The 26,786-nt window shown below is 42.8% G+C and overlaps 1 protein-coding gene across 1 annotated transcript in view; it reads left to right on the top strand.

Annotated features, from left to right (window-relative positions):
- The window catches only part of camk1da (calcium/calmodulin-dependent protein kinase 1Da), a 104,795-nt gene that overhangs the window by 46,622 nt on the left and 31,387 nt on the right, over window positions 1-26,786 (top strand). The window contains exons 2-3 of the mRNA XM_085769454.1: window positions 10,070-10,201; window positions 15,108-15,182. Of these exons, the coding sequence (XP_085625580.1) occupies window positions 10,070-10,201; window positions 15,108-15,182 (207 nt within the window). The remainder of the gene's footprint in view (window positions 1-10,069; window positions 10,202-15,107; window positions 15,183-26,786) is intronic.

Consider the following 26,786-nt stretch of genomic DNA (forward strand, 5'->3'; position numbering starts at 1 on the left):
AATCAGCGGAACTTGGCTCCGATAGTGGCCGATGGCTGCAGTTTTTTCCACAGCGCCATAAACTGCTTCTTCCCTGCCGCTGTCTGTCTCTCTGATCACTGAGGGACGGGGCTGCTCTTCACACACACACACAGAGCATGGGAGAGAGAGAGACAAGGCATGTGAAGCAGCAGCAGCAGCAGCAGAGGAGAAGTGACCCAGGTGAGGGTAGGTGCGGTGCGACAGCAGTAAGAGAGAGGCGGCAGGTGGAGGGGCTGACTGGAACGAAACTCTCTTGTTATTTAATGAGAAACACTGTAGTATTTTCTCTTAATCATATATGTACAGCCTGGGTTCCTGCATAGATAATGTGGTGGCGGCTGCCACGCTAAATATCTCACCGCCACCAGCTCACGAGTCAGTGTTTTTTTTTTTTTTTTCCCCTCCGGCTTTTTGTGCTTTTACTTTGAAAGGACAGCTAGAGAGAGACGGGAAGGAGGAAGAGAGAGCGCCGCTTCAGCTTCAGAGTTGGGGCAGACGCACAATAATGGCTCTTTACACTACAAAGTTGGGCTCTATGGGCTCTACTCGACTTGGTTTAGGTCCTGTTCCATAACAGCCGAGTTCCTCCTCAGCGGGGACGGGGTCGTCATATCACGGCCGCTACGCGCGTCTCGCTCTCTTTTTTTCTCTCCTCCCGTCAGCTCCAAACACACTCGTCCGCAACTCGATCACGATCATTACAGCGTGGTTTTTCTTTTTACAGTCTATGGGTTTTCCACACAGTAGGCTAATTATAGTGAAACAGTCACCTGTTAATGTACGGCGAAACCACACCACGAGCCAACGTGTCCTGTTTAGTTATGGTACAGACACACCAACTCCGTCAACCGACGTTCAGTCAACGGATTCCATTCATGTCTATGTGGAGCAGGAGCTCCGGCCGGGCGGGGCAGATGGATACAGCAGGAGGAGTTGACGGCCCCGTCGCCGTATGTGAATTTGCATAAAGTTCGATAGATTGAACTTTATGCAAATGAGGTCCGTCCAACGCAATGCAGCCGGCTCCAGAAACTTCGTTCAAACTATCAAACTAGGCGGTGTTGATCAAATATAAATCCAGATTCTGTTACTGCACTACACATTTCCCGCCTCAAATGTTTTCAGAAACATACTTTAGTGTGTTTAACTGTAAAATGAGATCGTTTGTGACCCGGCCGCCATGTTGGAAACGGCAGAGCGAAACTCAAGCTCGGCACTACGTCACATAAACGTCACATAGTCCTGCCCACTCGCCGGAGCGCTCGCCGGTCCGATGTGGCCGGAACCGTCGCCGCCGGAGTTGGTGTGTCTGTACCATTACAGTCTCCTCTCCTGCAGCGCCACGTCACTACAGCTGTTCTGATGTAAACAAACTCACGTGTGGAGTTCGGCTGTTCGTCACTCACAGGGTCCAGGGATGATTCAGTGTCCCACATCCTTTAGTTTTACACTAGCTAATAGCTATATGTTATTATTAAAAAAAAAAAAAACTATTAATATATAATATTTATATATTAATATATATAGGCTATCGGCCGATTAATCGGCTATCGGCTTTTTCCTGCTCCAAACTATCGTTATTATATCGGAATTAAAAAATCCACTATCGGTCGACCTCTAGCTCCAATACTAACCTCTCACCCCCCCCCCTTTTCCTCCTGGGCCAAGCCAGCTGAGCATGGTACAGACGGTGCTGGGGTCGCATGTTCGATTCCCAGTGCACCAAAACCACTCAGACTGTTGTTTAGTGGAACATGCCTCAGTAGAAATGTTTCTGTCCAGGAGCCAAGTGGCATGAGCCCAGAACTGGAGGCGGCATCGCTCCGGGCCTCTTTCCACCAAACCACCTACCTGCATTTCACCCCCCCCCCCCCCCTCTCTCTCTCTGTCATTCTTTCCTCCATATCTGCTGCACACTAATGCTCCAGTCTATATTATTCGTCCGTCTTGTCTTTCCATTTTCTCTCTGTGTGTATTAGGTGTGTGTGGCCTCTTTTCAAAGCCAGTGACAGTTCAAGCAGATTACTCTGTATTCACAGCACATGAAAATAGCGGTGCATGTGTGTGTGTGTGTGTGTGTGTGTGTGTGTGTGTGCGTGTGTGTGTCCTGCTCAGTGGTGACGTTAGCTTGGCGCTGCGTGTTCTGTCCTTGTGCATGCTCTGTCATTAAGTATTAAGTATTGATCAGGCAGGAACAAATCTGCACAACGGACATTATCCATGTGTCTGTGTGTACTATGTTTGTGTGTGCACATATGAGTGTGCGCGTGTGCATGTGCATGCTTCCTTCCCAGCTGCCTTCTTCTGCTGCACTCCTTTGTTCCTTTCTCATCCATTTAATCAGTAATTCTGACTCCATTGGATTTGATTTCACTCAACAGCGCCGTTTAGACCCGTATGCATTTTAAACCTCAAGTTGATATTATTACCAGGAAAATAAAATGTGAAATCATCAGATAAAACCCACGATGGTGATAGCAGCAGGGAAAGATGAGGATGTGGTTGGGAAGCTGCTGTGACCAGAGGACTGCAGAGAAGAGGTTTGTGTTTGCTGCTGATCTCGTGAGAGATGTGTTTATATTTCTCTCTAAATGAATTTATGTAATTGCTGAAAGCAGAGCCTCAGTACATGGCCTTGATGATGATGATGGATGATCACTTGTTTTATAATGTCATTCTGGTAAAACTAGTGTGGAATCTCTAATCAGGTTGCTTTGTTTGTCAAACTACTGGTTACAGATGGCCTGGAGATCAACATGGCATTCATGTTCCTCGTGTTGCTGTCACATGGCATTGTGTCTGACCCCTCCATGTTTTTCTTTAGATCTTTTTATCTTCATTTTGTACTTTTGCTGTTCTTGACATCACTAAGCAATTAACTCATGAAGTCTCTAAGTCACTAGATCATCAGATCTCTAGATGTCTGTGATCCTGCTGTCTGCAGATCTTTGTCATCTTTTTGTGGGGTTAGAGAGGTGGCTTTTATGCCCTTATTTTGATAGGACAGCTGGAGAGAGACAGGAAATGGGACGTGGGGGACAGAGGGTGTGTGACACGCAGCAAAGCACTGCCGGATGGAATCGAACCTGGGGTCAGTGCAGCGAGGACTATAGCCTCTGTGTAATGGGGCGCCTGCTCTACCCAGTGAGCTAGACCAGTGGTTCTGAAACTTTTATACATCAAGGACACCTAAACTGACACAAATTAGACCACGGACCCCCGTTGGACAAGATTTTGAAACAAACATCAGAAAACTAGATGGGAGGGTAACTGGACAGATGAACCTGACAAGAGACTATAGAGGAGCAGGTTAGAAAGGCTGGAAGGCTGCAGGATGGAAAACACAACTTGTCTTTCAGGGAATAAGTGTAAATGGGCCCGAAGATATAGTGAGAGTTGGAGTCTAGCAGCTACTGGGCAGGAAGGCGTTGTGACAGGAGAGTCAGTGATGTGAAAAAGGCAGGCAGAGAATGAATGAATACACAGCATGAACTGTGTTTCAACAGTCTGACAGAGTGCTCCAGGTCTCATGGAGGCAGTGGGAGGTGTTGGTCATGACTGCCAGTTTGGCCATCATTCATTTCTCTCCCACCTCCCATGATGAGTTCAGAAAGAAGATTTTCACTTCATCTTAGGAGGCAGATATTTTTCTAGCCACTGGTTTTTAAGGAGATATATTATCATGGAGGTATATGAAGATACAAGATTGTTTTTTATAAGATATGAAGATTCTTTTATTTCTATATTATTTCCACATTTCTGCAACAATGGATGGATTAATGTGGAAATAAACACGTGTCTGTGACACATTGAAATGTGAAAGGACGCAGTAAACTCCTTGTCCATGTGTCCCAGGTACACAGCTCATTTTCAAATGTCATCCTCCAGTAAAACCCTCTTGACATGTCTGGTTCTACTCTGGGTACCAGACAGTTACAGGAGGCAATGTTCTTGTTATTTCTTCTTAAGCATTTGTAATACCAGACTGTGGTTTGACGTTACATTTTTCTTATTAACACACAACAGCTCTTTCCCCCAGTCCTTCCCTACACCAACTCTTAGCTGACCTCAACCCGGGTCTGAGTGGTGGGGACAGATAACGTATGCACAGCCAAAATAAAAATCAGGTGCTGGAACAAAATAAACCACCACTGACATTACTTTACTGAAATGTATTGAGCAAACGGCACGTTTCACATCTGGCTTCTTCAGGTTCACTCAACAGGATGATGAATATCTGTCGATAGACTCAACGGGTCGATAAACAATTCAATAGAAAAGGACCTGTGAACAAGCATCTCCCTTCCTCTTTCATTAGCCTATCATGTCTCTTGATACTGAAGTCATTAGGCTACTTCCTTCCGGCCAATCACACACTCTGTCACCAAGCTCCTGTCCCCTGCCCCACTAGCTGAACATACTGTAACACAGCAACACATGCATGCCTAAAGGGGTGTTCACACCAAACGCGATGAACGCGATTTTTTCGCGCGACAAATGAGAATCCGTCGCGCTATTGCTCGTATTTTGACGCGTGACCGTTTTGTGTAAATTCTCGTCATCGCGTCATCGCGCCCCCCCTCCCCTCTACTGTCAATCCAGCTAACAGGACGGATGTAAAAATGTGTTGAGACACAGAAAGTGCACTCATTTTACCGTAGGCTTGACAATGGACGATGTGAAGCTGATCCTTGACGTCCTGGTCCTGGTGTAGCAGGTAAAAAAAACTCCGCTCAGCCCCGCTCGTATCGCGGCCGTTGTACGGTACTTCAGACTGACTGTTGCTGAGTTTGAGGACTTGCTAGCTAGGGTTGTTGCCAGGATCTCCAGGCAGGACACCAACTAAAGTTACAGGCGCTTCATTTCAGCTGCAGAGTGCCTGTCCATCTGTCTCCGTTGAGTAGCAGTCGGTAGCAGTGTATTGTTGTGTCAGAATCTCAACGCTGATAGGCTGTCGCGTCACGGCGTCACGCGATGTCGTGTCAAAAGTTCAATATTTTCAACTCGGGCGTTATCGCCGCCCGGCACGATTTCGCGTCTAATCGCGTCTGTGCATTGACTTTACATGTAATCTCGACGCGCGACAACGCAGCATCGCGTTTGGTGTGAACACTACTTAAGCATGTTGTCAAGTTCTAACAAGACGGGTAGTGTGGTTGAATAAAGAGTTGAAGTCGAATTATTTTCTTTTCATTTTTAGTTGTCTTTATTAAAAGTAGATCAAACATAAAATTACCCACAAAAATGTAAAAGATAATTATCGATAGCGACCAATATCACTTTTTTGTTTGTTTTTTATCAATATCCTTTTTTTTTTAAATCTCACCCAGCCCTATAGCCAAGACTAGAACCCCCCTCTCCACATGGATCCCCTATTGGTGGAAAACCAACAAAAACAAACACCCCCAGCTCTCTTGTATGAGCCTGCAGCATCTGTGGTGTCAAGAAGGAGACTTAAAACATGTAATCTGGATGGACGGTCTTCAACACGTATGACAGATATGTTAAAACCCAATACTCCTGTCAGCACTGTGCTCACTCTGGGATGTTCATGTGAACTCTGAATAGTATTCTTGCTTGGACTTCACATCTCTGTTTCCTCCTCTCAGCCTCATGTGATGGACTTGTCTGTGTGTGGTTGTTTCTTGGTGGCTGCTCTTTGACTCCTCATGTTTACCACTGAAACTGAACCATGTCCCCTCACACAGCCACATTGTGCGATGATGATTCTCAGTCAGACACTGAGCAGCACCGGTGGCTGCTGTCGGTCTCCATGTTAAATGTGTCACTGTCACCTTGTCGCTCTATTCTAGTCTCTCCACTTCTATCTCTGTCTTACAGTGTGTGTGCGTTTGCATGCATACAGTACGTGTGTGTGTGTATAGCGGAGATTTTTTTTTTTTTAAACATGTGCTTGATGAAGAAACACCCATGGCTGCTACATCTCCTGCAGCGGTGGAGGCAGTGGAGCTCGACTGACACAGTTCCACAGGTTCATGCTGGACAAAATGCAATCATTGTTGCCGCGGGTAACGGTGGGGACTGCCAGCTAGTCAACCCCTTACACACACACACAAACACAGCCCAGTGTTTGACTTTAGCTACCAGATGTTATACAAGCCTCCCTTGTCCAATCAACTGAACCACACACTCTTTCTCAGGGTGTGTGTGTGTGTGTGTGTGTGTGTGTGTGTGTGTGTGTGTGTGTGTGGTGTGTGTAGTTGTACCTTATCTATTGGTTCATTCTTCATTCATTCAATCACATCATAGCCCCCCACCCCCACCCCAAGAGGACCGCGGCCTTGTCAAGTCAGGTGATAATTCTCCATGGCTTCACTATGAACCTTTAACATCACACACATCGGCCTTTGATCCATATTTATTTATTAAAAGTCATTGATTATTGGTGATTGTTCATTTAATTGATCCATTTGAAACATCTGTGCTTCCTCAGTAGACCACCGTTCATCTGCGTTTCAGTTTCTCTCCCTGAGGGTTAATGAATGGAAAGCTCCGAGTGAATCAGTCTGATTGGTTGTCGGACCGTCCACTTCGGTCACCAGGGACAACCGGCGGTGTGCTCACTTGTCACCGCAAAACATGTGTGAAGCGTGAGGTGAGAGACAAAGAGCGAATGATGGAGGAGGAGGAGGAGGAGGAGGAGGAGGAGGAGGAGGAGGAGGAGGGGAGGGGGTGAAGGTGATGAGAAAATGAGATTCTGCGGAGAGCAGGCACTGCAGGAGAGGATCTGTGTGTGTGTGTGTGTGTGTGTGTGTGTGTGCTACTGTGATGGTACGCAGCAGTTTTAAGAGCAGCCGGCCTGGTGGCAGATGGGTGGCTTGTAAAATGTAGTTCTAAAGGGCTCAAGGGCTTTGTGCATGGCAGCACACACACACAAAGACACACACATATTGATGCAATAGAGCTCATATAGAACAGCTGCTTTCCCCTCAAATCAAGAGAGTTAAACACACAAATGAAACAGCAACTGAATGAAAGCAGAAGAGGAGGAGGAGGAGGAGGTGTGATGAAGGTTTAGTGTGATGATTGAATGAAAAACAACCTGGTGTGAAATTCATTTTCCAAGCAGCAGGTGTGTAAAATGAAGAGATGGAACTGATTTCATCTGCAGCTTCTTTCTTTCTTTCTTTCTTTCTTTCGTGCTGTGTCTTCAATCAGATACTTGAGTCATGTGGTTCACTCACATGTAGAAGTGCATGAGGTGTAGGGTTGCAAAATTCCAGGAATTTTCAAAGTTGGAAACTTTCCATGGGAATTAACGGGAATATATGGGAATTAAGAGGAATATATGGGAATAAACTGGAATAAATCCAAAATTTACAAAATTGAAGGTTGGCCCTTAACAGGGAACTTAAATATAGTTGGGGAAAATATATTGTATAGCATAATCTTGGATAAAACAACCAGATTTAAAGCAAGTACACTTGAATATCTATGCTATTCCTCAATCACATGCACACAGCACACTTCTTAATGCAGGGCTATAGGCAACACCCCCTATATGCACGGGGGGGGGGGCAAACAAAATATTAACATTTATGTTTGGATATGATATAGTTTGTTTAAATTACCCCCAATTTCCAGTTAATTCCCATAGATTCCCAATAATTCCCATAAATTCCCATAATTCCCATGGAAAGTTTCCAATTTGAATATTTCCAAAATTCCCCAGCTTATCTTCCCATGGAAAGTTTCTGGAAATTTCCACCCCTTTGTAACCCTAATGAGGTGTGATCTCAAATCAAACATTGCTTGCTGTGCACTCATCTCATCACCTTTGTGACATCACAAAGTTACATAAAAACTCTTGAGGGTCTTCCAGTCTGACCCCTGACTCTTGTATTTTCTGTTGCTTTCCTGCAGCTGCTCAGTCAGATCTTCTGTTATCAAACTAAACACCAAAACAAAGGGAGGCAGAGTGAGTGTGAACCCATCTTTAACACTGCGTGAGCTCAGTAATTCTACCATTTAGATCCCATTTAGACCAGGTGCAGCCTGTATCTGATGATCTTAATATGCAGAAAATGAGACTGTGGTGGTAATGTGATTGGATCTGCCAAGTGGAACATTAGAACATTAGCATGATTTTTATTTATTCACTTACACTCCTGGGGTTGATAATCATTTCAAATTTTCTTTTCTCACATCTAAAAAACCTGACGATCCACAGTAACAGTCACAGCAACAATATCAGGCAGAATAATTGGAAATTTAAATTCAGTCTAGTCTTACAGTGGTGCGTGTGTGTGTTGTGCGTTACGAAGACGAGCAGTGCGATGAATGAAGATGAGTCTGCTCGACCCTCAGCTTGTCCAACGTGGCATTGGAGTAAACATCCCTCTGCTCTTATCCCTTCTTTCCATGTTTGCTCTTTTTTTATATCCTCTTGTTCAACATGCAGTCGACCTGCAGCTGACAGAGAGCAAGGCTGCACAGCACTGTTGAATCTCTGCCTCTTCATGGCCTGGCTCTATGTTTCTGACCTTTTAGTCCCAGTTGCACATGAGCTTGTTGGTATTGTGTCATGAAGTCTTTGTTCTGTTCTGAAACCCAAGCTGAACCTCCAGGGCTCAGAAGCTCCAGAATAGCTGAGCCCTGGAAATAAGGCTGGCTGAGTCAGGGTCATTTTAAACTTTCATCACTTAAAGGGGAACTACTGTATGCAAGTCTGGTCTCTTCTCCTCTGTTTTGCTAACCCTCCTCCCGGCCATGTGCATTAGTTTTCAACGAAGCCGGTGAGAAAGCAATCCATGGAGTGGTGGATAACGTTATTTATCATATAGGCTTGTCACAATACCAGAATTTCTGTATTTGATACTAATACCAGTAAATTTCCACGATTCTCAATACTTTTTCGATACCACGTTTAAAAGAAGAAGAAAAAAACAGAACCAATGTAATTCTAAAGTCATTAGGCTACTAACTTTCTTAAGCTCCATCAACTTCTCACACTGCACAGAATTTAAAGAATAGAAAGAAACATGAAATAATGAAGTTTGTCACACACCTGTCCAGCACAGCACTATTACACCAAAAACACCATGTCTACACAGCTCAGAGTGCATTTTAAAACACAATAACGTCGTGACATACAGAGGCTCTGACTCTTTTACAGCACCGACAGGCTTTTATCTGTGTGTTTATCCATGATTCAAAAACCTGCTAATTGTGCTTGGAAAAGAATATCAGCATCAGTGACAGGCTGCAGTTGTTGTTCAGTCCTGGTTTACAGGAATATGTGACAGCACTCCACAGCAGGAAGCAGAAAATGCTTTTGGTTTAGGGCAAATATGCAAATGTTGCAACCATGCAGTTTTACATCTCTCTCAGGCTTCTCTCTGCAGCTCTAGTAACAACAAGTAACTGAACCGAGCCTCTCTTCTCATTGGCTGACTGTTTTCTGGGTGATTTAGTAAGAAAATAGCAGATTTAAGGTGGACACTAAGAAAAACCAAATCCTGCAAGTGTTTGATGGTAGGCCCAGGTGGGCGGGGCTTGTGACTGCTTTGTTGTGACATCACAATGTCACAGGAAGTCCTGACAGCTGGTTTTAAGGCTCAGTTTCTGAATACAAGCTGTGTGCATTTCTCTGTGGACTGAGACTTTGATACTACTATATTTGATAATATAGAAACCAGAGCTGCTTTATAATCACACTATTTGGACATCTACCTTTATACTGTGGACCTTTAAAGCATCAAAGCATCATGACATAGCTCAGATAATTGATTATCTAGAACTGCTGCCTGGAAAAATTAGCAAGAGGGAGCAGACAGTGACTGGTCTCTGTCTCTAAATCCTCCTGCTGCTGTCTCTAGCCTCCAAATAACTAGTCGTTACAGCACCACATTGTGTAAGTGTGTAAGTTTAGGGATGAGTTGATCTATTTCAGGTCCATTTTTTCCTATAGGCAAGTCATTACAGGGTGAACGGTGCTCGGTTAACAGTTTCTCAGCATTGTGATCATTCACGTTATCTAACAAACAAGCATCTGGTGACCCATGTGATGTTTTGTTGTTGTTCACAGAGGAGCATTTTCAGAGGTGGTCCTGGCCCAGGAGAGACTGACCGGCCGGATGTTTGCAGTGAAGTGCATCCCTAAGAAGGCCCTGAAGGGGAAGGAGAGCAGCATCGAGAACGAGATCGCTGTACTGAGAAGGTGACACAAAAACACACACACACACACACACACACACACACACACATACGCACATTAACTTCCTCAGTCTCGGTTACTAGGGAAACTGAGCATTTCCTCTTTCACAAATCACAATCCCCGCGCCCAGGTCACGACACACAGCCCACCTACCACTGATGCTTACAGACATCACGACTGAAACTTCTGAATCAGGTCTGGATGCTGAGCTCTGTGCCGATGTTCAAAGATGATGTGAATGGAAAAGTAATGAGCTCTAATGACTTCTAAAGGCAGAGGGCGTCATGAAGTTTGACAGATTTAGATGATTCTGTCGGAAGAGGCACAGGAACAGAAGAAAACACTAGATGAGGTCAGAAACATTAGAACCCTTAGAGTACAGGACATGTCTCATTAAATAGATAATTGGAGTTGTTTGACATGGGGTTGTGTGAGGTAGAACGAAATGTCAGTGTGCGGTAGAAGCCTTGTTACTGATGACCTTGCTCTCTCTCTCTCTCTCTGCTCTCCCTGCTCAATGTGTCTTGTGTTTACTTCTTCCTCTGCCTCCTTAAGTAGTAACGATACATGTAATGAAAGCAGTTTATCTGCTGTAATGGAGGTGAGCCTCTGTGTATTGGAAGTGCTCCTCCTCTTCCCTGTAGCTCCTTAGCAGCCAGGAAACCAGAGTAGCTCTGTAGACTGTGGCTCTGCTGACCACTGGAAATGTTATCAGTCAGTCAGTCAGTCAGTCAGTGTTGACCATGCATCAGTCTGATCTCTGTAGATAGCTGCTATATTCATGACTGAGACAGGGATACTTCACCCAAAATCAATAATTCACCAATTTTCAAGGTTTGGGTCATCAAAATGCTTTTGGAGTTCCAGGGGGATCCGGCTGGCATAGTGTGTGTTTTGTCCAAAACTCACACTATGAAACATTCAAATACCTCCATACTGCTCGTCCATACTGACCCAAGTGTCCTGAAGCCGCCACATGAAAAAGTTTTTCGGAAAAAATTAATTTGATCTCTGGTTTTTGCTGTGAGATGTTCGTTCGTCGTTGTTAGAGTGCCTATCGTTGTAAACCATGGATGTAAACACGGAAGAACATCTCGCAGCAAATCTCACACATGCGCACAAACATCAACGTTTTTTCCAAACAACCTTTGTACGATTCAAAAGTGAGCGCTATCCGCCGCCATTATATGAAAATCCGTTGCCAGCCGGACCCTCCCCCCAGAACTCCAAAAGTGTTCTGATGACAGTGAGTAGATGATTGGTGAATTATCGATTTTGGGTGAAGTATCCCTTTAACAAGTCACGATTCAGAGCAGGTCACATAACCTACTGTCATTTTCATTATGTCACGTCATTACTTTGCTTTTTGTTTTTGATGTGAATATCGCTGGGAAAAAGGAGCTAGTGCACAGCTGGCTGTGGGGTTTTAATCATCAATACTGGACCATTCAAATAAAATGTTGTTTCAGTTGAGCTCAACAAACAGAAATAACTAAATGTCATTGTTATGTTAGTATGGTGTTATCGTGGCCACAGATAGTAAAACAAATGATAAGAAAATTAAGTTATTTGGAATGATTAGTCCTATTTTGCAGGTGAACAAATACAAACGTCACTTATATTAGACAGAGGCCAGTAGTATCTTGTTGACTGTTGACATTTCATCCCCATTTCCCATGGCACACAGTTTTCTGGGAATGTCCCATCTGGACTGATAAAGATAGCTGGGATGCAACCTAATGGTCTCATTAGGTAACAGATGTACCACGGTGTAACTGATGAAGCCGGAAGCTTTGATCCTCCGAGAGTCATTACCACACAACACATTATACAGTCAACTAACATTAAACAACACCAAAATTCTTAATCCTCATATCATATTCACATGTTGTGACCATTCAACTGCTTGTCTGATTCACTTTTATGTCCATCAGGAAGAATAGACTAATTTTATATATTTATAGATTAGATGTTGTTTGAGAGACACAATTAAACACGTGTTGTTTGTGGCTCTGCAGAAACGGACTTCCTAGTTCCTGATGTAAAAAACCCCATTCAGTTACTGTTACTCAGACTCAGACAGCTTTATTAGTCCCCAAGGGGCCAATTCAGTTTAAGCAGTCACCTTACACCAGGCATAACATTCTGAGTTAACCTAACCCTAAGAAACAAAACAAAAAACAAAAACAATATATTAAAGCACACTGATTAAAAAGAGAGCATTAGGACAGCTAGGAGACAAGATAAATCAATGAAGATAAGAGAGAACAGTGAAACAGCAGTACAATCATGCAGAGACAACACATATAATCAAAACATACAAAAGCAGCAGATAAAATACAGTATAATCACACATCAGCACATACAATCATATTCAGGAGTGCAGACAGACATCACATACTGTATAGACAGGCAGCATCCATGATCATGACGCAAATAACACACAGCAAGTTCATGCTGGTTCTGATAGGAAGCTGTCAGAACACACCTGGAGAGACCTGGATCAGGCGCTAAGCTCCACCCACCACCTGCCTGCCCCAGGTTGACAGGTGAAAGAGGAGAGAGCGTGGAGATGGTTAGAGGAGGAAACATCAAAGAGTCTTTGACACGTGTCTGAGCCTCAGTCAGACCCAGACTGATGAAAGCCCAGCTGTCTCAATCCGTGTTTAGACTGTCGGTGTTTGACTACAGTTCAAGGTGGAAACACTCAGTCAGGGCGATGATGCTTTCACTCATCATCTTTCATGTTATGGATGTTAACAAGGTTGAGCACCTGATTTTCATCAGAGGAAGTATTTGATTATTCCTAACAAAAAATATAAATTTTAAAGGAGACATATCATGCCCCTCTTCCACAAATTAAAATAGTTCCCAGTTGTCCTAAAGACATGTCTGTGACATGCTTTGGTCAAAATACCCCAAGGATCAAACATCACAGCTCTTTTCATCCTCTCAAAACAGCCCTGTTCAGAACGGCTGGTTTCAGTGCCTGTCCCTTTAAATTCAAATGAACCACTGCTTGCCCCACCCCACCCCTTCTACTGGTACCAGGTAGGGGTGGTATTATGCAAAATTGAAAACTATTTACATTATTGCTAGACTACCAAGGGAACAGCTCATAAAACCACATGGATTTCAACCGGGGGAGCCTGAAAATTACAGATTTGTTTTGTCAGTTCTCACATTTTGGGGGCCAGAAGGCAAAACAAACACCCAAATATATGTTAAAGAGCCTTCAGAAAGTGATATTTCCATAATATGTCCCATTTAAATGTATCAACTTGTAATTTCAGCCCAAGACAGAGCTAATGTTGAAACTTAAGACAAGATGAAAAGCCACAGAACATCTGTAGGAGCAGTGACAGAGGACGTGTGTAGGAGAGATGAATGAATGAATGAGTCCTGTGGTATAAGATGTGTGTGTGTGTGTGTGTGTGTGTGTGTGTGTGTGTGTGTGTGTGTGTGTGTGTGTGTGTGTGTGTGTATGTGTGTGTGTGTGTGTGTGTGTGTGTGTGTGTGTGTGTGTGTGTGTGAGTGCTCTGCCATTACACACACACTGTTTGCTGCCAGCCTGTCATTATCCAGGCAGGGCCTGCAGTAAATACACACACATTATCCCTGCTCAGCCTCCTCTATGTGTGTGTGTGTGTGTGTGTGTTGTCCAGGTATATGACTCATGTCTGTTCACACAGTCATATTATGAGGACACAGAGCAGGACCCCATAATGTGAAGTATTAAACGTTTATGTGTCGGTGTCTGTCAAGGATAAAGCAAAACTCTGAACTATAAATGTAATGTAAGTCAATGTACACACTACTTTATGTGTGTGTGTGTGTGCGTGAGTCACACCTCAGCTCTGCCTTCCTGCCGTCTCAGACATCACACACTCCATAATAAGTGTTAGATGCTTACCTGTGCACCTGCTGCGTGTGTGCGAGGGTGGGAGGGGTGGGGGGGCTACCTCTTTTCAGAATACAAATGATGATTAACCCACACATATTAAATCAGATGTGTGTCTCTAGCGCACAAATGTTCGCCCTCACACACACACACACACACACACACAGTTAGAGTTAGCTCTAACTCAGCTCAGCACAGTGTGTGTTGGAGCTTTTGATCACATCACATGCTCTTCATCAGCAGATTGAATTTGCCACTATGTGGAAACAGTGGCGTATTCTGAGAGTGGCCTTGGGTGGCACGGGCCACCCCTGACATCTGATTGGCCACCCCAGGTACCACCCCAAAATACAATGGGCTATATGCCCAGTCAGAGGCATTTTATACATTGTTTATACTGGCTTTTGTCAAGTAATTCTTTTCTCATTGAGATTTTCTGTCACAATTGTATTAATTTGTATTTTCTGTATTTTCCTGTCTAGTTTTTCTTGCAGTGTTAGTAATTTCAGTATGGGTTTTGCAGACAAAATGGGTATGGCCAAAACCTGCGTGGGTGTGTGTTTGTGTGTGCACGTGCTCACGCTTCATGCCACCCAACCATAAGTCAGTGCCCCACTTGGGCCACCCCTATCAAAAATGTCTGGTTACGCCCCTGTGTGGGAATGAATATCATACAGTATGATTTAATAGAAAGCTCCAGAACAGCCATACAGGTAGAACTATATTATGAAGGTATTTCTAATGAGGAAAACCATAAAATATAGTTGAGAGCATTTTATCAAATAGATGTCTGTTCCTCACAGCACAAAAAGAAGGGAGGGTTAAAAACCTGAATTTTGTGAGTCCACGTGAACGTCCGTCAGATGATTCCGCACCGTCGTTCCTGTTCTTTGTGTGAACCAACAGCATCAGGAGGATTAAGAGTTATTTAGATCTACTAATGGGCCATTGTCACACAGCAGCTTTGTCATCCAAAGCTTCACTAATGGTTGGTCTTTTGTTCTGCAGGATCAAGCACGAGAACATCGTGGCTCTGGAGGACATCTACGAGAGCCCAGACCACCTCTACCTGATCATGCAGCTGTGAGTCGCTCCTCTTTACTCTGTACCTCAGTGCTGGAGAGATAGTGATGCTCACAGGGTCTGTGGGTGTGGGTCTGGAGGGAACTTCACAGTGGGTTAAGCCACTTACGACTCCTTCTCCACTAGACCCAAAAAAGACAGGCTGACACTGGTCGTCATCAGTGGGAAAGGGAACAATCAGCATTCACACCTGGATCACACGACTCTGCACTAGACACAGGTAGTCATCAGCTGTGGCTCTGCTCAGAATGGATGTTAACACAACACACAGGTGAACCCACTAATTAACACACCTGTCACCTGTTAGTAATCAAAGCAGGGTCACACAGAGCAGACAGGGGCATGCCCCGCCCACCGGCCTTGTAGTGTCCCCTCATTGGCTCCCAAGTTTGAAAATTTGAATTGCTAATACATATTTTTTTATATTCTGTAAATCCAATTCCAGTAAACACACTACCTTCTTATTGGTAACACTTTATAATAAGTACGCATTAGTAAAGCATTAATAAATACTGAATTCTTCATTAATAACGCATGGATACTCATTAGTATGTAGTTTATTAATACAGTTGATGCTTATCAATGATGAGTAAAACATTTTAAACTGTGTTTATAAACTACATACTAATGAGTATTCCTGTGTTATAAATGATGAATTCAGTATTTAGTGCTTAACTAATGCTTAATAATGTGTACTTATTATAAAGTGTTACCCTTATTTCTTATAAATAAAGACAATAAAACAGACAAATAATGGTGTTTTTCAGGGGGACTACTAAAAACAGTAGTTAAAGCAGATATCAGTGGAATGTTTTTGTTAATATAAGTCCTAAATAGTCCTATTTTCCGTCAGCAATCACTTACATGAAGTATTTCAGCCTAAACACGAGTCTCTCCGTCACTCTGCTCTGCTGTAACCCGAGGAGAAAATTTTCCTTGTGGGATACAAGTGTTATCCAATGAGGGGAGAGAACGGCATGAAGGGCTGTGTGTGCAGCCAAGGGATGCGCGTGAATGTGGTGACGTAGCACGAGGACCAATTGATGCCTGACAAGGGCGGGGGCTGCTAACTCATGGTGCGTTCAAGGAAACTCGTACTTTGTGTTTTTCCTTCCTGTGAAGTCATACCAGTTCGATCTGGTACGAGTTCACGGGTCGGAAGTTACGAGTGGCCGTTATAGGGAACTTTCACAGACAACAGGACGGTAAAAACACGAGCTACGGGTTACCTGGAACGCTACCAAGTCGTAGTTGTGACTTGAAGCTGTAACTTACGGTTTCAAAAGCCTGCCTTGAACACAGCATTAGCCGAAACGGCCGTGCCGCTGTTATCTGCTTTAATAATGTGTACTTATTATAAAGTGTTACCCTTATTTCTTATAAATAAAGACAATAAAACAGACAAATAATGGTGTTTTTCAGGGGGACTACTAAAAACAGTAGTTAAGGTAACAAAAGAGAGCTCCATTCGTGAGTTTGTGTGTGTGTGTGTGGGTGTCAGAAGCAATCGTGGTTTTTGAGAATGGTCTGCAGCTGTTGCCTCATGTTGATTCTATTGTATATTATGACCGCGTGATATTATAACGTATATTATTCGTAATATTATAATGTGTCAGCATCCGCCGTGGTGCTTTAGATAGCAGGCAGCTTTGCACTTGGTGTCATACAGTATGTGTTGATTGAATAATTAGATTATCACATCAGTTATATGTTGATGTATCTTATTTGCTGTCTTATTTCTATCTATTCATTTTCTAAGCCATAACATCAAGCTTACAGAGCCTTGCAAGTGTGACTGAGTCCTGGCGACAGGTCTGCACAGAGGCTCCCAAACTTTTCCAAGAGAACCAGATGAAATGAAGAGGTGGTCAATAGGCTTAATGATCGGTTTAGCTCAGTTAAAAAGTTTATCTCTTCTTCCTTCTCCTTTTATTAATGAGTGGACAGACAACAGGAAACAAGGGGAGGGGGACGTGTAGCAGCGGTCACTGGCACTGAGATTCCCTAGTTGTACAGAACAGAAAACCAACAGAGGATATGAGCTCTGAGCGAAGTGGAGCCTGATCCAGATTCAAGAGACTATTTCAAAAAGCTCTTAATGTTAAATCTGTCTCACACAGAGGCTGAATGATGTGCTATCAGCTTGTTCCACTGCCCCCACACTGACTGGTATACTCTACTTTTTTGTGATGGGCTAAAAGAAAATCATTACGATTGTGATGAGTCGTGATTTCGTTTTTTTTTTGTTTGTTTTTTTCAATTTTGATGTGAATTCTGTTGAGTTGAACCAACCGAACACGTTCACTCCACACGTGAGGAATAGGATTTTGTCTCTGTGGCACCACAACACTCAGCACTCAAGTCTGTTGTGGCACAATTAAAAAGCTGCAGCTCCTTCACTCAGTTCCATCTGGTCACATTATGGTTTGGAAAACATTTCACAGAGTTTTTTTTTTTGTCCAGTTTTTGATCTCATTTTTACTTTTTGCCCAGTGTTTTATTTTTAGATTTTCTGGCTGTAAGAAACGAGCATTAAACAGACTCTTTAATCTAAATGTAACACCTGAACAAGCTGAAAATAACACAGCCTGTCACCATGTACAAAACATGCTCTCCCTGTGTTATTTAAAGTAGAGAAGGCTGCAGTTTTAGCACTAAACATGGAGGAGGGGACTCAGCTCCAGGATGTGTTGAGATGTTTTTGATAAAGTGCTCCTCTATAGAGAGTGACCTGACCTGTCATTGTTGCTGGGTCTTGTAATTATAGGAGTTGATACTGGTTTCCAACTTGAGTTTCAAAGTTGTTACCGTCATTGTCGTTTTGCGACAACAAGACAAGCTCATCAGAGAAGTAACACAAGATCACAGCCTTCCACTGTCACAAATCACAACACACAACACAAGATAATACAACACAACACAATAAAAACCAAGAACACAAACATATGTAAAGGACAAAAATGCGAAACACCCCTTTTTACTGGGCAACCTTAGGCTACATGAGCTAGACTACCAAAGAAACACACTTGTACTTAGATTATACATTAGACATTCTGTTTTACATTTACTTCACATTGTTAATTAAATGTCTCTGTGGTGTGATCAATATTGCACAGATGAGATCAAGAGAGTTTGTCATTATTGAAAAAATAAGGAGATAGCACTGGAGCATCTTCATATGTGGCAAAGACTGCATGCAATCTATAACACCGCACATACAACACATACAATTACATAAATATAAATAGCCCAAAACCCTAGTGTTTAGTAGCCTCGTAAACCAGCCTCTCGCGGAAATGCATTTCATTTCATTTCTCGGGAGACTCTGGCCTCATTCCCCCTGTAAGCGTTTGGGGTGGGCGGGAGCTGGGCGGGAGTAGTAGCGTTGACAGACAACCCCATTCAGCCAATCAGCAAGTTGGTGTAGTGACAGGGCTTTGCACCAGTCGGTCCCTGATTGGCCAACGTGCTGTGTCAATCACAGCGGCGACGCTGATTGGCTCGGCCTTCTGAGGGTTTCAGGCCAAACGCTTACAACGGGGATGAGGCCAGACTCTCCCTCAGAAATGAAATGAATTGCATTTCCGGGAGCGGCTGGTTTACAAGGCTAAGTGTTTAGTGCATTAAAGGGGAACTATGCAAGTCTGGTCGCTTTTCCTCTGTGTTGCTAACCCTCCTCTCGTCCATGTGCATTTGTTTACAACGAAGACGGCGAAAAATCAATACATGGAGCGGCGGATAACGTCACATAATATATACGATGTTATGATGTGGTGTATTTGTGCAGTTTTAACCATCATAAACAAAAATATTGCCGGTTACAGAGCGCCTTTGTGTCACGGTGCCGCTGAGACGAGAGCTGGGACACCGGGGCGGCGACCGAGTAAATACACTGATGTTGCAAGGTTGGCTTTCACTCATAACAAGTCATGTAGTTAACTATCAAAATTAGTCCTGAGCTTTTTAATTAAGGTAAAAAAATTTAGCATAGCCACGGGAGAAATCCTGTAAAGTGCTTTAAGTGAACATGGATGGTACCAACCTCTTCTCAGCTGAGCTCCAGGCTATTAACCTTGACTTACTGTTCATCTGGTCATTTATTGTCAAGTTTATTATAAATCAGAGTTCCAACTTAACACTAATATCAGACTGAATCAGTATGTCAATATGTAATATTTGATAGACAACCCATGTCCATGTGTGAAACATGATGGGCTCTAAAGGATTACATTTCTAGACAAGGGAGAAGGAGGACGTGCTTTTATTTTGACAGGTTCTTACTTTCCACACTGAATAAAACAAACATAAACTCAGAGAGAAATGTGAGAAAATGATCATTTAATATGATGAATATTAAAGTCCAAGAGTGTTTTTCTTATATGGTTAGTGGTGATGCAGATGGATCTGTTAGAATACAATGACTTACTCAGAGAACATTACACACGTGCCAAACGTTCATAATACACCATCCCTGTCTTCTTCACACTTTTAATCCTGTTCCTCTGCCTACCCATCAGCACACACACACACTCTTCACTTAATGACAGCTATACAAGACGACAACATTTCACACAGATACACACACCAAAAGCTCACCCATCCTCCCACACTCAGACAAACCACGCAGCTGCAAGTCCTCAGTTACATCAGCGCCATCTCTGCTTTAGTGGTCAGTGGTGGACGGGGAGCGGGATCGCCGACGGCTCACCTCGCCCGGTGCCCCACTGACCTCCTCGCCGCGGCTTACGCACGAGGAGAGACGGGGAGTTTGGCGTCGGCGCTGGAAACATCTCAGTGAAGTTGGTGTGAGGATTAGACAACAGCCGCAGTGTGTACAGGATTATGTGGTCAAACGCTGCATGAGCTCAGGTTGTTGTGAGGCTGATACGCTGCTTTTAAATGACAACAGCTAATCCGCCAGGCTTTGTGGATGCTTCAATAATGAGGACGCTGGGTGTTTGTAGCAGCTTTGTGTATTCCCTCTCCTTGTTTTTGTTCCAATCAAATTGAGCTCCTTTTGGAAAATAGAAAAATGGCTTGAAGAGGTTCAGAGGAGTTTGGTTTTGTTTTTTTGTCACCACCTCACATCTTAAAGTTGGCACAGACCACTTATACACCAACAAAAACCTATCTGTAAGTCAGTGGTCCAGTATATTGTCAAGACAGTAACATGTGCTTCTGGTCTTTCAAAGAATTGAAGCTCATTTTCCTACATCATAACATTTATCCATTTATTGATGCATACATTCTGCCCTCTATTCCTGTTCAAGAAAATGGTCTGAATGAACGAACCAACAAAACTGTATGAAACTTGAACCAGGAAATTTGATAATTATGTGAAACTGAAACAAGGACATGCTGTAATAGTGTTTTATTCACAGTGTATGATGCTGTATATAGGGGATGGGCTGTATCAGCAAGCAAATACCAAGAAATGAGCTGTAATTTGTCTCTGGACTTCACAATGGGACTGAACTTGACAATCCTCCAGTGTCGGTCAAAGAGGCATTCAGCCTTTAGGCAGATCCTCCATCATCATGCAGAAGCCCTGCGTCCAGGCTCCACCCACTGCTCCATTCACTCCCAGAGACGCTGCGCATTCAATCCTCCAATGAGCGTGTAGTTTCATTGAAGTAAAAAAAAATAACTTGAAGTCCACGGACGCTGAACTTCAACAGGTTTAATGCACTGAGACGCTACAGGAAGGTATGAGGAGAAAATCTTTGAGTTCAACATTTTCTAACGCATTTTTAGACCATGAAATGTAAACACAAGAGTTTAGATTGTTCATCCCCTCGGCAATTTGACTCCACAACTGCTCAGCTTGGGGAGGGAGCTCATAACGCATCTTCCGCACACACGCATGCACACACAGTTATATTGAGTTATACATCCCACTTTCACTACGGTGGTCATTCTGAATGCACTTTCTGCTATTTTATTCCTCTTAAAGGAGACATATCATGCCCCTTTTCCACAAATTTAAATAGTTCCCTGGTGTCTTAAAGACATGTCTGTGACATGCTTTGGTCAAAATACCCCAAGGATCAAACATCACAGCTCTTTTCATCCTCTCAAAACAGCCCTGTTCAGAACGGCGGGTTTCAGTGCCTGTCCCTTTAAATGCAAATGAACCACTGCTTGCCCCACCCCTTCTACTGGTACCAGGTAGGGGTGGTATTCTGCAAATTCGAAAAGTAATTACAGCTCATAAAACCACATGGATTTCAACCTAGGGAGTCCGAAAATTACAGATTATTTTGTCAATTCTCACATTTTGGGGGCCAGAAGGCAAGACAAACACCTAAATATATGTTAAAGAGCCTTCAAAAAGTGATATTTCCATAATATGTCCCCTACAGTGCACCTACATGCTGGCCTCAAGGTCGTAGATATATTGTTTTAATGTGTATTTTATGTGATAGTGTATGCTCTTATATGTTGACGAGCTGCTGGATAGAATAATTTCCCTATGGGGGAAATAAAGTATCTATCTAATCTATCTAATATCTGAGCATTTATTTTTTGACATTTTAGAGGAAGCAAAGCGTTGCACACATTGGGATTACATTGGGTCGCGCCATCATGTGTCGCCTTCGCTGTGTGAAGCATGCTGGGATGGAATCCCAACGTGAGCGATGCGGCATTCTGCGGTATCGTCACATATAGACGGGCTTCACCTATAGAGCAATGGCCTCTGCTGCAAACATATACAGCTGCACAGAGCGCACACACACTCTGCCTCTACACACAGTGCTCCTGGACGTTGGGATCAGTCAGGTGAAACATCACGGTACAACCTGAGAAGGTCAGAGCTGTCTTACCGCATGGTCAACCCTCCACAATGACTGTCACAATTGTAATCAACTGAACACATGTTGACTGACAGCTATGAGCTCCCGCCCCCCCTGTCTATTGTCTTCTCTGATTGGTTCCCGTAGGCCGGCTGCCTTTCAGGGGTCAGGAGGTGCAGGGAGCTGCTGTAGCGGTGGCAGCCTGTGGTGCCGTGGCTGTAGGAACAGTGGAATTGAAATGAACAGGCTGATAAGGTCAGCATGTTCACTTCATATTGACGCTGACATAGTTCAGTCAGACCTTATTTAATGCTTTGGAAGCAGATTCTCCTCTCTTGTTATGTATATAACAGGTTAGCACTGTGGTAATAGAGGCTGACAGTAAACCCAGAACTCCGTGCTTTTAGCACTTCTGGTTCTGGTTCTCGTTGAAAAGTCAATATATGTTTTTTAGTCTGTGGTTAACGAAAAAGGGATAGTTCAACATTTTGGCAAATTGGCCCATTGCTATAATCGCTATAGTCTTAGGAGTAGGTTCATTACCTTTAATTGTCGGTGTAAGCTATTTTTAGAACGGCGGAGCAAAGCCGTGAGCTGCTCAGAGCTACGCTACGGAGACTATTGTGATTTCTTGGTTTCCCTCATCAAACTCATCAAATACACAATCCAACAACTCCAAAACGCTCTGGTGGACAAGTTGTGACCTGCACATTCACCACGCTATGAGATAATAACAGAACGTTACAAGACCAGAGTTGTTCTCAAGGTAAATTCATGCAAAACCGCTGATGCGCGTTCCCGTTGGTGGCAGTTTTTCAGCAAGCAGTCTCTGCATTTGCCTCGAAAACAACTCTGTCTTGTAACGTTCCGTTATCTCATAGCGTGGTGAATGTGCAGGTCACAAAATGTCCACCAGAGCGTTTTGGAGTTGTTGGATTGTGTATTTGATGAGTTTGATGAGGGAAACCAAGAAATCCCATTAGCCTCCGTAGCGTAGCTCTGAGCAGCTCACGGCTCTGCTCCGCCGTTCTAAAAATAGCTTGCACCGACAATTAAAGGTAACGAACCTACTCCTAAATGTTGAACTATCCCTTTAAGCGAGTTTCAGGTTTTGTTCCACAACATAAAACACATCAATAAATACCCTACTTGTGAATTTTGAAGCTTTTCGTGTCGTAAAAAGGCGGTTGCTAATAAGTTGTTCAATAATGTCAGGGACATTAATGTCATCACCCCTGAACAGGCCAGAGTGTTCTTATGGATGTTATTTTATGTAATTTATGGGTCTTCAACAAGTAAAAACAGTCCGATTTCCCCATTATACAATGTTTTTTTTTTAAAATAGTGGCTGAAGTAGTATTCCGTTAAAGCCTAACGTTAGCTTTCTACTTCTGGCCATCGCATTTGAGCTTCAAATACGGTAGAAAAGGTGTTCATAAACTTACACTTGTAAGTATCATAAACTTGTGTTATTTTCTGACATAATCCAAAATGCAATGTAAAAATCCCGTTCACTTTCTTTTCCTGGAACCAGCGCCATGCTAAACTTCCGGGTTTTCAGCCCTGGATCGCTCTATAACAGAGGAACACACAGAGCCGTTGCCTCCTGTTGGCCAGTCTCCAGTCAGAGCTCTTACCCTGATTAAAGCTGTTTACCTACAGTGTTGACCTGGTGATTGAGTTTCCTGTTGTCACGAACCAGCTCTGTTTCCAGACTGGCTGTTTGTCGCCGTTGGTTACATGAGAAGGAAGCGACATAACGTTAATCCCTCTGCAGGTTATGTGCTTTTACTGCAGGTCTGTAGAGACGATAAATCACCGTCCCCATGACCTGACTCCTCACACCGCTGTTACCTCTCTCTTTTTATTTTCTACCGTCAGTGAAGAGAGTGAAGGATGTCCCAGATTCTAGCAAACGGTGGCAGAGACAGTAAGAGGAAGGAACTCACCTCTGCTCCTCCTCCTCCACACCTCTCTATCCCTACATCCTTTGTCTGTCCTCTCACCCTCTGTCCTCTAATTATTTCACATCATTGCTTTCTCTCCTCTCACACCTAATTTCCAGGTCTGCTCGCTCACCTCCGTTTTCCCTCTCTTACCATCTGCTCATTGAATATGGGTTAGTTCCCATAGTTACAAGGGTTAAAGGGGAGATCGAGGTTACAGCACTTTAGAACAACCTTGAAAATCGGAGCAGGTGGTTTTATGAGCGTAAGGGACATGTTGTGCAGTTTCAACATGTGAAGTAGTAATGTTTCCCTTTCCATCAACAACTAAGACATTATAAAGACAAGTACGTACACAACACACACATCAGCAGAGGAAAGCAAATTCTTTCATTTGGGTAATAAAAAGTAGGTTACATACATACACTCTTGTTATTTATGTTATTATTATGCTGTGTCCATTTTTTAACAATACTCAGACAGCAGTTTCCTGTCACAACTGTTGCCAAAGGGACAAAATAAAACAGGGAATTGACACATATGACACTTGTGATATGTGTCCCAATTTCAGTATAAATAGTTAGGCTATTGTATATCTCACTTTCACTGTAAAAAAAAAAAAATTAAAGATGATGATGATGTCGTCATTTTCCGGTTTATGGCTGTTGCATCTAGCTGTGCAATCCTTTATTTACAATATGTTTGGACACATTTGACCTTGATTTTTTTTTAAAAAAACGTATTAGGCCTCTGCACTTGATCGTATCCAGATTTCAATATATTTCCATTGATTTCTCATACAACAACCCAGTTCAAGCTCTTAGAACACAGTTTTTCAAGTGTGCTTAGCCTGGGTTTGAAGTATGAATGAACTTCTCACAATTCTCCTGACTGACTTTATTATTAATTATTTTAAGCACTTTCTTGTTCCATCTCATTCATTCTTTACCTCATCGTTGCTCTTGTTCTCTTGCACCCTCCCTGTGATGTAAGATGTTTGAACTGTGTTTTGTTCTGTGTATTTTATCATTTTTAATTGTTCATCCTCTCTCTCTTAAAACACTTAAGAGCTGTGTTTTGAGATGTGCTGAAGAAACGCATACTCATTATTGTTATAATTATTATTAGAATCCCTAATGCAGCTTTAATCAGGCAATAATCTGTTGTTTATGTGATATTGTCCAGTTAAGTCTGGCTTCTGAATTATGTTTTAATAAGCTTTACTGCTTCGCACAAACAGTGTTTTCTTTTATTGAACAGAAACACGCAACATCAAATGCACTAAAAACCAAAATGATAAACACAAACACACAACTTGGTCACACACAATGTGCACCAAAAGAGCAGCAAGACAGAAAATCCAATAACACTGGGAGCAACAGACACAGGCAAACTTCACAAACACAAAGGACAGAATGACAAAGATGAGTTTTAAATACACAAGGGTGATTGAACAAAGCTGAAGCACAACATAGACTAAACAGGGGCGGCGGTCGAAAAGCCTCAGTAATCTCCTTTCCTAAGAACTTTTCCCTCATCTTGATGGAAATCATCATGAGGTCAGGGAAAGAAGAATTCATCAGGATTAGGAACAGAATCTGCACTGACACTGAAACCAGACAGACAGGACTGAAATGTTGAAATAACACAATGTGAAAGAAAACTGCAAACAAAGAAAGTTGATCTGTTAAAGTAATAATTAAATAGACTTTTTTCAGACCATTTAGCCTAACCCATGAAAAAAACACCAACCACCACCATCTAACTCTAAACAGCCCCCCAAAACAATATGCCAACTTCAACAGTTCACAAACCTAAAATGACGCTTTACCAATATCATAGTCTCTGATTTTTTTTTTCTTCATTGTTTTTATTGCAGTTTTTGTTTACATTCAACAAAACAGTGTCTACAAAACTAGACACACAACAACAAAACAAACACAAAACGTACACAACAGCTCTTACATAAGAAATGAACATATGGCGTAATACAAGAGGTGGTGGGTCATTCTTACAGTACCCGGATGTCGATCAAGTGCACAACAGTCCTTTTAATAGAATGGAGGAAAGGTCCGGTCCGATATAGTCCAAAAAGGGGCGCCACACTCTGTAGAACTGGTCTACGCTGTGGTGTATGACGTTGGTAAGATATTCTAGAGGGATCAGTTCAAAAATTATTTTACGCCAACCACAGACAGAGGGAATCTTATCACTGACCCACTGCAAGAGAATATTTTTCCTAGCTGCAAACGTTAGAATGTTATACAATCTTTTGTTGACTGCTGTTTTTAGACGGTCACTTGGAAAACCTAGAATCAGGGATATGGGATCCATTTCTATATTAATGTGAAAAATTCTCTCCATTTCACTTATAATTTCAACCCAATATCTTTGAAGTTTATGACAAAACCAGAAACAATGAGTTAAAGTTCCCATATCAGTTTTACACTTGACACACAAAGGGGAAAGAGAGCGGTTGAAGAGGTGCCTGCGGTGAGGGGATATATGTAATCTGTGTAAAATCTTAACTTGTATTGCTCTTGTCCGAGTACAAATTGAAATACTTTTTGCAAGAGACCTAATGGTATCCCACTTTTCTTCATCTATGGTTACCGACAACTCCTTCTCCCACACACCTCTGACCCTCTGCGCATCAGTGGTAGAAAGACCATTAAGTACATGGTAAAATGAGCTCAGAGACACTTTCAACTGTCTATGAAACAAAATTTTCTCAACAGCAGATATTTCAGGGTGTTCAATAAGGGTTGTGCTATGAATGATATAGTGTCTTATTTGCAAAAAGCGAAAAGAAATCTTGTTTGGCCAATTTGTAACTGTTGGTAAGCTGTTCAAATGACATAAGT

Source organism: Trachurus japonicus, chromosome 23 (genome assembly GCF_045865225.1).
Source record: "Trachurus japonicus isolate A0001 chromosome 23, Traja_1.0".
Lineage (NCBI taxonomy): Eukaryota > Metazoa > Chordata > Actinopteri > Carangiformes > Carangidae > Trachurus > Trachurus japonicus.